This window comes from Homalodisca vitripennis, chromosome 6 (assembly GCF_021130785.1).
Source record: "Homalodisca vitripennis isolate AUS2020 chromosome 6, UT_GWSS_2.1, whole genome shotgun sequence".
Classification (NCBI taxonomy): Eukaryota; Metazoa; Arthropoda; class Insecta; order Hemiptera; family Cicadellidae; genus Homalodisca; species Homalodisca vitripennis.
Window position 1 is genome coordinate 85,825,382 of NC_060212.1, and position 11,148 is coordinate 85,836,529.

General features: G+C 32.6%; 1 protein-coding gene across 2 annotated transcripts in view; it reads left to right on the forward strand.

Moving 5' to 3' along the window:
• Nucleotides 1-10,717, forward strand: part of LOC124364503 (calpain-5-like) — a 49,644-nt gene extending 38,927 nt beyond the window's left edge. For both annotated transcript variants that reach the window (XM_046820043.1, XM_046820044.1), the window contains exons 8-14: nt 315-461; nt 1,308-1,500; nt 2,960-3,079; nt 4,385-4,590; nt 5,650-5,774; nt 7,967-8,100; nt 10,404-10,717. In XM_046820043.1, coding sequence (XP_046675999.1) covers nt 315-461; nt 1,308-1,500; nt 2,960-3,079; nt 4,385-4,590; nt 5,650-5,774; nt 7,967-8,100; nt 10,404-10,601 — 1,123 coding nt within the window. In that variant the 3' untranslated portion in view covers nt 10,602-10,717. The remainder of the gene's footprint in view (nt 1-314; nt 462-1,307; nt 1,501-2,959; nt 3,080-4,384; nt 4,591-5,649; nt 5,775-7,966; nt 8,101-10,403) is intronic.
• Nucleotides 10,718-11,148: the final 431 nt, after the last annotated feature.

An 11,148-nucleotide genomic window follows, 5' to 3' on the forward strand; every position in this document is an offset into this window, starting at 1 on the left:
AATTAATAAATTTTAATTTATCTACAATACTTGTTATAATTTCATACTAAACATTTCCTGTTAAAGTATTCATAATCAACCCTACATTATTAGTGTACTTGTGGACCTCTTTATATTAAAGATTGCCTAAACAGCATTGATAATATATCGAACCTCACTATAGTGAAATTCTTGATATATCAAAGTTTTATATTTCCCCTTGAGGTTTGATATATCGAGGTTCATTATGAAAAGAAAAACATAAATGTTTATAGTTTCTCAGTTGGCATGAGTGCTTGTCTAGTGGTCATAGTTAAAGTGTTACTGTGTTACAGTGAGGATGGCACAGAGAGTGAGGGTCAGTTCGCTTACTCCACAGCTACACTCATTCGTCTACTGTCGGCCAACTCGGATTGGGCTCGGGTCTCAGAGACAGAGCGTCAGCGACTGGGGCTCTGCTTTAATGACAAGTCTGAGTTTTGGTAAAGGTCTGCTCCACTAAATATATTAGTTGTTATGTTCGGTGTGCATGAAGTCACTCAAGTGATCTCTGCTTCTTCATTCTCATCCTCGACGTTCATTATTGGTGATCTAAGTGATTGGGAAATTATCATGTTGTAAAATTACTAATATTTACTTACCCTAGTTATTTGAAGTAAAAATGTAATACACATTGCATTATTTACATGCTGACTAAACTATGTGTCATGATAATGTGTTAAACTCGGTTGTAATAATCTGTGATTAAATGTACAAGGAATGGTTTACTGTTGCACAAATATGTGAAATAGAATAAATAGTTTAAATAAACTATACTTGAAAAATTGAACATAAAGCAGTATCGTTGATGTTTAGAAACTTTTGTTTTTGATTTTAAGTAGTATTTAATAAAAATGTAAGAAAATCAGAAAAATCATGCAATAAGACAATAGTTATAAATTTCCTTGTCCATCAATGTTTACTCATGATTGCTGAGTTAAGCCTTATTTCAGTCCTTTTATGTGAATATATTACGTGTTCGTAATAATTATAAAAGTTTTCATGTTGTTGCCTCCAATTTTATTTCTTAAGTGTGAGGGGATAATTTGAAAATATAAAACTCTTCAAATACAACAGTTAATTTTATCTCTTTGCTAAAACTAAACTAGCAAATACATGATGGAAATATTTTGCGGTTTTTTTTCATAGCATTGTTTGCATAACATTAATTATTTTATGACAATGTGTTAATTTTTCCTGAAGTCTTATTATGATGTATTTTGGATGGGTTAGTTATTTTTTAATAAAATTTTTTCTCATAGTTTTTTATGGTGTGTGTATACTTGCAGGATTCCACTGGAGGATGTTGTGACACAGTTCACAGAGCTTGTTATCTGTCGGTTGTTGAACCGGAACCCATTTGCGTTGGCTCGACGACGCTGGAACGAATCGGCGTGGGTGGACAGCTGGCGCAGCGGTGCTCGTGGTACAACTGGAGATCGGTCTGGCGGTGCAGAAGAATTTATGTTGCGTAATCCTCAGGTAAATACTTGAACAATTAGCAAGTTTTAAAAGAATAGCAGGATTTTGTGCTTTTGCCATAATTATATTTTAGAAAAAAAGAATCATCATATGTTTCTATATTTCAAGGATTAGAATCTATTCTCTTCTTTAGTTTTAAAGAACAAACTTGAGAAAAGGTTAACCAAGCACAAATTGATATATGGTGGTGAAATCGCTAAGTTCAAACTTGACAACAAGTTACTTGTCAAGTAGTTCTCTGGTATGTACAGCATATTTTTTATACTACTGAATGATGTGATTACGGAAGGTGGAGTGCGTCAATGGTACAATAGGTTTAAAAATGGACTAATGTGCATGATAACAAACGAAGTGGAAGGCCAAGCTGTAATCGATGAAATTGTCTGTAAAGTCGATGAGAAGATTAAAAGAAGACTGCCAATTCACAATAAAAACTCTCTCTTAGTTGTCCTCAAATTTCAAGAAGTTTATTATATGAAATAGTTAAGCAGACATTAATTTATCATAAATTTTGTAAGGTGAGTACTGAAAATCCCAACAGAAACCCATAAAAATCAGTGTATGGCTGCTTTATTGACATTTTTGGACACTTACGAAACAGAAGGTAACTCGCTGCTCGATTAAATCATTACAGGAGACAAGATTTGGTTAAAACACGTGAATCGCAAAACCAAATTACAGTCTATTTAGTGGAAGCACACACACTCCCCCCAAAAAACCAACAAAATGCATGCCAGCATGGAAGATTATGGCAATTGTTTTTTGGGACAGGAAAGGAGTTCTTGTTATTTCTTAGAACATGGCACAACCATAAATTCTGCGAGATGTGAAACCTTGCAAAAGTTAAGAAGAGCAATACCAAACAAGTGCATAGGAAAGTTAAGTTAAGACATTTTGTTTTTGCACAACAACGCTCGACCACACACAGCAACTCGGACTCGAGAAATCCTGGATTCTTTTAAGTGGGAAGTGTTTCCACATCCGTCTTACAGTCTGGACCTTGCACCCAGCGTGTACCAACTGTTTCCAACAATGAAGACAGAACTGCGAGAGTGTGACTACCTGGTCGAAGTCTCAGACGACAGAATTTTGTAACGCTGGAATTTAAAAACTAGTTCACCGTTATGATAAGTGCTTAAATTTTTATTGTGCCTGACTATGTTGTACAATAGTATTTTAGTGTCACTTTCAAATGTATATAATAACATTTTTTCTTATACTTTGTTTTTGGTTTATATCAAAACGTAATCCACTTTCTGGATACACATCGTACATTCCAATCCTTGAAATTTAGTGTTCTTTTTTGTAACATAAACCAATGGCAAATGTCCAAAATCATGTTATCCTTCAAATCATCCTTTCAAGTTTTATATTTTAATACTAGGATTGATTCAGAGAGCCAATTTTTCAAAATCTATGTACAAAGGAATATCTGTAAAGAAAAATCTTGATTTTTCAGTACATCTGTGATATCAAGAAGCAAGAAGAGGAGTTGTTAGTGCAACTGATGCAGTATCATGAATTCAACAGCGAGTCAAATGGTTTCACAAACTTTCTTATTGGCTTCTTTATTATTAAGGTAAGTTTAATCAGTCATTTTCAAGTGCGTCATTGTTCTGGTAGTGTCAAGTATTGTCACAATCATCTTGCTTCAATTTAGATACTGTAGTTCACTTCTAATCTAAACAAATTTTTACCCTTTGATGAGAGTATTGTATTATGTACAGGCTGTGAAGGTAGACAAGAAATTGATAGAATAGTCAATTTATGTGCAATGCTGATGCAGTTGTAAACAGTCAGTTTTATTTGTTACCGTCAGAAAGTAAACTATCCTATCATAAAATCAGTGGGATATACGATCCTAGATTGTCCAAGCTCCTTCGGAAATATAAAATATGTACTTAGTACTATTTTTTAAAATCTTAAAAAGTCTGTCTTCTTTTAGGGCAGTAAAACTCAAGTGGTGTTAAAACATGTAGTTTAAAACATAGTCAGTGCATGCAACAAGCAACACTTCCCTCTCCAGTCCACACAAGAACACGAGGAACATCCCAAACCAAAAGTAGTGCTGTCACAGATAGGGATGACTTGTATTGCTAGTGTTGCATGATTTTGGAGCGGACTGTACTTGGTTGAACCATGAGAAGTAAGCTATTTGCGGGAAGTGATATACAATGTCATTCTCCCCATGCTGCACTTCCTGCTACAAATTGTAACATTATAAAGTTTTTCAACTCTGAGAAAAGGAACATGGACACAATCTGTTGCTGCAGCTTTCCATCGTATGTATCTTTTAGCAGTGCTGAGGGAAAGGGGGTTATGTCTTTACACTGATGAGTTTATGCTGCTAGGTTTGATAATGCAGTTTGTAGAATTTATTTAAGGATTTGACAGATAACTAGATGGCAGTGTAGTTTACACACATGGTCTTGTTATAAGTCTATTATTCATAAGAGATAATTCCAGTTAATTTACACATAGGATTAATATAATATAGAACATGCATTTAAGGAAAAAAAAGTTAAATATTATTCAAAACAGAATTTTTTTTTGCAGACACTTTTTAAAAGGCAAAATAAAAGAATTAGTACAATATGCTGTATTACACTGAACTGGAGTTAAACTCAACATTCACGTACTGTTTTATCTGTAGTAACAATTCTGTTTTCTTCACAATGTTGGCAAAAAGACAAGAGGAAACCATTACAAAAATAAATTCTTTAAAGTCACAATTTCCTTAAAAATTATAAAACCGCTAAATTTCTGATTATAACTTAATTTTTCACATTTATATCCAAATTAAATTAAAATCGTATAAATATTTGTTGTACCACTTTTGAAATTTGAATGGTTTTTTTAATATGCCAACATGGCTTTCATTCAGGTAGAGGAGAATAGAGAGACAAGGCTGCACAAACAGTGGGAGCATACTCCGACTGTAGTGAGTTTGGATCATAAACGGCGGCGGGAGGTCAACTACCGAGGGTGTCTAGCGGCTGGCCGCTACATCATCGTACCCACCACCTTCCGGCCTGGAGACAAGGCTCACTACATGCTGCGGGTCTTCTCCCAGAATGATCTCAATCTGAGGTATCTTAGACTGATCTGCAGCTGATATATTTGTTACTTTTACATACTAGTAATAAACACGATCTAGTTATTAATTTATAAATAGAATATAGACAGAAAAATAAACAAATCTGTGCAATACCTAGCAAACAACAAATTAAAAAAAAAACAATAGAATAGTATTTCTTACATTATCATAAATAGAGCAGTGCAGCTAAATTGGATTGGAGATTTGAAAATTCTGGATTTGTCTATCACTATTTTATATAATGCATTAATAAAAGTCTTCATGAGATATAACTGACAATGCCAATTAATATTTTAATCGATCCTGTCTAAATAGCCATATTATTATCAAAAATAAGTTAATAGTTTTTCCATATAATGCTTGTGGCTGTCATTACGGAAAGGTTAGCTGAAAATAGATTATCCTAGAAAATTTCAAAGACCGTTTCATAGAATTACATGATATGTAATTCAATTGAAAGAATTTTGGAAATCATAATTAATTTTCAGCATTCCAGAAGTGAAGGAAACAGGATTTTTCCGGACATTTGCCATCGTTCAGTGAAACAAGAAAACAGTAACACTACGTTTCGAGATCTGCAATCTGATCTCTTCTTCAGGTAAAGAACTAACCTAATACATAATTACAAACTAGGTTAAAATAAACAAATCTTACTAAAGCGTTGTGGCACGCCTAAGTCAGGAATCACAACCTACATGTTGTTGTCAACTTCACTAACACTAAAGACATGCACTTAATACAAAACTATACAAAACACTAATCATTAAAACTAAACTACGGAACTTAGGCGTGCCACAACGCTTTAGTAAGATTTGTTTATTTTAACCTAGTTTGTAATTATGTATTAGGTTAGTTCTTTACCTGAAGAAGAGATCAGATTGCAGATCTCGAAACGTAGTGTTACTGTTTTCTTGTTTCACTGAACGATGGCAAATGTCCGGAAAAAATCCTGTTTCCTTCACAATCCTTCCATCGTCAAACATAACCTTTAAACAAAGAATTCCAGAAGTGCCAGTTTTCACAATGGACTCCAGCAGTGTTTGTGTTTATAGGGAGTTGCAGAATGACCTGCCTAAGAGTCTGTTGTGTTCGTGTATCTCCGGCAATGCTGAGTGGGTTACAGTGGTTACAATACACAGGGCAGAACTCACAGCCCAGCCGGGCAAGTGGTCTTCCAGTAAGTCACCATTTCTTACATCTACATTTATTGTTCTGGTTCCATATTTCCTTAACCAGTCTAAAACAAGTATAATATTTCAAAACTAGAAATAGCCCATAACAGTATTTAGTAAAACTATTTGGATTACATTTGGTTGGTTATCATAAATTTTTAGGAATGAATATTGAAAAAATCCTAACTGAAAATATTATTTAAATATAGTTACTTCTTTTGGATTTGCAATAAATGTCTTAGTAAATTCAGTGACCATAATAGATTGTAAAATAGTACATTTTGCATACATACATTTAGTTATTAAATATGTATTGTTCTTTACCTGATTTCATAAAAGTATTTATAGTACAAAAATCTTTAACACCCATGCCAGGGACTAGCTTTATAGCAAACTGCTGCATTCTTTGAAGAACTCAAATACTTACACCGCCATGTTGAACTACCTTGGTTGTACTGTCATACAATGTATTGAACAAAACTATTGACTTTGAATCTTGCCACAAGAGAACAGAAAATCTGTCTTCCTTCCTGAAGCTTGTAATGTCTCCTTTTTTGATTTAATTGCACCATCTTTGTTTTTTCCTGTTTCCTTTCTTAACTTATTTTACGTTATTAATTCTTTATTTTATGTTTATGTTCTTTCCTTTTTTACCTTATTCACTCTGTTTTTTCCTATTAGTCATAATAGTGCCTGTGGTATGAATTTTCATATGAAAGAGTGCTTTCATCGGTATCAGAATCAGAATCCGTGTATAGTATAAATCCGTGAATACACATAATTCTTCTAGATCTCTAAAGGAATCTTTTAGTTTAATCGCCAGATGTATAACCATAGGACTATTCCACTTATGTATCCTGAACATGAATCGGATGTGACTAAAACCTTTATCTCCAATTTTGTGAGCTTGTTATCTTTTTATATACTTTAAATACTACTCTTCCTTTGTAGTCAATAGTGCTTTCATCAACACTTACCTTTCTTGTGGCACAGAGTACTCATGTCAGTATACCAGCAACAGGTGTACAGGGGAGTGAACTTATGTGGAGATTCCTAACAATTGTAAAAACCTTGCTGAATATGTCCTTAAAGAAAGGATGTTAGTCAACCCAATCAGTTGAAAAATAATAATCTAGTTCAGACTTTTCATTGATTCCCATATTTTAAAGGACACCCAGAAAGGTTTTGATTCAGATAATGACACTTTTTTCTATGGCCACCATGTAGATTGCTTTTAAAGTGGTGTTTTCATTTTGATTCGTTCTTCAGCATATTGGTTTGTTTCTTTAACGATTTCCAATGTAGGTTACCATAAAAAAAAATAAAAAAAAAATAAAAAAAAAAAATAAACAGTTGGACAAATTCTAAAGGAGTAATGGGTGTTCTTGAGGTGATTTATATCCACTATGAAATGTCCATATAAATTAATTAAATTTAGTGTCATCTGTTTTCTATTCTGGCCAAGATGATTCATCAGCATCCATTTCTTCATCTTTCCCATTAATTGATTCATGTAATGACTCAGCAGTGCTCTGTTCCACATTTCTTTCATCTCCTATATCTGTAACAGCCTCTAGTTCACCTGTGTATTTTAATAATCGCCATCTAGTTCTTCATGAAGTTCATTCTCTAATTGCTCGCCTACATTGGACCCTATGTCACTGTTGTGGTCGGATCACAATCCTCATCATTGTCACACCCACTTAACAATATCTCCTTTAGATCATCAGATTGTAAGTAATCATGTATGGCTTATAACTTATCTGCCAAAGAAATGTCCTAAAAAAATGTTAATTAACAGTACTTGTTAATTAAACTGACTGGCCATTTGAGCAATAAACTTATTCTATCTTGGCCAGTACAGCTGGCCATCTTAGCGCGGAAGACAAACTATAAACTATAACGATGGCACTGAAATTTTAAACCTGAAAATTACTGAAATCCTTTCAAACCTTCCATCGTTAGTTCTTGAAACTTTTTGCTTTACACTTCTTGAGGTCTTCTGGTAAGTGGTTTCACAGCTTTATTTCCTTGTATGAGGCTTCTTCTCAAACAAAGTTAGTCGGTGCATAGGAAGATGGAAGTTTGCTGCACCTTGAGTGTTGTAGTTACGGGTGCTGGAACCTCTAGGTAGTAATGTGTACCCATCTTTATGTGTATGTAACTTTTTATCAAGTATAGAATGGTGTTGTTACAGAACTGAACCCCTACTGTGTGGTCACCTGCGAGGGTGTTAAGGAAAGAACACAGGTGGCGAGCGATTCTGAGCCTGTGTGGGAAAGTTCATTTGTCTTCTACAGGAAGAACTCAGAAAAGCCTTTGCGTGTTCAGGTTTGTAGTTTTTACAATATAGGATCAAAATAATGATTTTTAGAAGAGTCTTTAAGTTGGAACTTATGTATATAAAGGAATCCAAGTGTCTTAAATTTTAACGTTAGTTATGGACTGCTGCTGTGGTTTCTCTAAATTGTCCCAGACACATGATATTTTTATGATCATTAAAAATCTGACAGAATTTCTGTAAAAAATTACTTAAAGTAATTTCATACTGATAAACTAAGTAACACTTAATAATACAAAAAATGCCAAAATAACTGACTCTAACATAACAAGTTGCTTATTGGCTGTGTTATATAATGTTATGGCTCTGAAGTAAATAAGTAAATGTCACCTGTATTAACCCACTAGCCACTCAATGTTCTTGCGCCTAACCTCCTTGTACAAATTCAATTAAATTTAGCTAATGAAGCAGGCTATAATGTACTGTAATTTATTAACATCTGAAGTGTATAAGATTTTATTCGTTCCCAGAAAAACTTTTAAAAATTTAATTTGTTTCTTAAATTTTGAAGCAAGAAATTTTTTTTGAACAAAACAGTTATAATCTTTTTTATAGAAAATGTAATTCTTTATTTGGAAAATTTTATTTTATTCACTTAACTTAATTTGTTCAATTTTACGTAAATTGTTGTGAAACATGACGTTTGTGTTCTTACACAAATCCTAGCAAATACACAAAAAGGATAAAGGTTTGATAAAACCCATAGAAAATTCAATTTTATTGATATTTGGTTGACTGAGCTATTGTTTTTGGCTAATGAAACAAGCTATAATATAATGTAATGTTGTAAGCATCTGATGTATATACAATTTTTGTTATTTCTAGAAAATGTTTAAAAATTTTAATTTTTTTGAACATTTTTAAACAAGAAATTTGTTTTAGTGCAAAACACAGTTGTAGTCTGTGATATTTGGTGTAGTTGTATAGAAAATTTAATTATTTACATGGACAATTTTATTTAATTCATTTATCTTAATTTTTTTACACAAGTTGTAGCAAACACACAAAAAGCGAAAGGTTTATAAAAACTAATAAATGTTTCAATTTTATTGGGATTTGGTTGACTTTTTTTAGCAAATGAAACAGGTTAGAATATAATCTAATTTATGAGAAAACACAAACAAACTCATTAGAAGGCTGTGCAAAATTCAAATTACACCACCAATACAACAAAAAAAAAAAAAAAACAAAACAAAAAACGGAAAGGTTATCAACCAATACCATATTTTTGTTTACTAAAACCATAGATTAATGGTTTATTGACTGCAGAAACAACTGTGTCAGAAACATCAAAAATAGAATACAAAGTTTTACAAAATAAGAGACCGATCAATCATTTTACCAAAATATAACATTGCAGACAATTAAATTACGCAACTGGTTAGAAAAGTCCAAAAATATAGTATTATACCTTGAATAATATGGTTTTTCTGGGATTAATACATATTTATATGCATAGTTTATGTTTTTTTGTTTAATTTTAATACATATACATTATTATTTGAGCCTATACTAATGTTTAAATAAATATTTAATAACGTGTGTTGTCATCATGGTACAGTCTCGTAATCTCTGTTTTAGTACTGCGTCGGCCGTTACAAGACTACTGTGATAAGTAATTAATGGGTTAAAGCTGGCTGCTAACAGCCAGCAATTTTCCTGCCTTATCAACTTACTTTGTGTTGACCAAAATCATGGTAGAGATAACTTATGAGATACAAAATTATGAACATTGTAAATAATACAGAGTATTTTAAAACCACTTACATAACACATTTATTTAGTTTTACAGATAAACATAACTAAAGGCACAGATATATACTTCATTGCTATTGTGATACAACCAAGTGGTGAAAATTAATATTGTATTAGTATTGTAAAAGGACCTTTTTATAACATAAAATAAAATCAATGGGATGTTTAAAATTAGATTTTTTTTACAATAAAACAACGGGAGTTTTTAAAAACATTAAGATTTTTCTTAAGATACTTTTATTTGATATTTTCTTAAGCGTTTGAGGAAAAGAAAGGGGGAGGTTTTTCTAAATTCTTAATAGTCTACGAGATAATACATGTATTCTCTAATAAACTCCTAATCAAAAGCATCAATGTTTTTCTCTTTAAATATTCCTCATAAGTGGGAAGGATTCATTTACTCATTTGTTCAAGTGATACTAAGAATCCTGGTCTATGTAACACATATTACGTAAAATGTTCGGTAACTCCGTTTATCAAAGTGACTGTCTAAGTTTAATGCATGTAGGTCTGTTTGTTTAACAAGGTGACTGTGCAGGTTTATAACTACAACATGATCCTGCCCAACGATCTGCTGGGAGAGAACGAACTGCCTGCGCTTGTCACCCACTCACCCACAGCGCTCACCACAGTGCTCAACTCCCCGGAGAAACCAAAGGATGGTGACAGCTCAGTACCCTCTTCTGGTACTCTCTACCTCAGCATCCTCACAGAGGACAACCTCATGGCGGTCTAGCTTTCTTCCTATTTGAAATAGATATTCTGTCCAAAATTATTATAACCACCCCAATATGATGTTTGCAGCCTAAGAAAACCACAAAAGGCCTAAATAATAATTGATAATGTGTTAAAGGTGGTAAGAGTGTTATTTTTAATTATTTAATTAAGGTGCTCAGAAACCAGTTACAGTATTTGTAAAAAAGTAAGTTGTTGGTGTGCAAACTTAAGTATTTTATTATGATACAAAATAGATTTAAGATTGTCAGTATTTACTTAAATTGTCTATTTTATGGTTTTGTACACCTTATTAGTCAGAGAGCAAAGAAGAATAACAATAGATGATTCATTGCAGCTTTCACTTGTAAAACAAATTCTATAAGCCTCTCCAGTCACCAATGAAATATTCTGAACAGATGATGCAAGCTATAACAAGGCCTTCTAGATCAAATGGTTCAAATATTTGAATCATCTAATCTATTTAAATGAGAAAAAGTTCACAGTTAACCAAACTAAATGGATCAATTATAATGTTGATAATATATAAAACAACACACTTATAAATA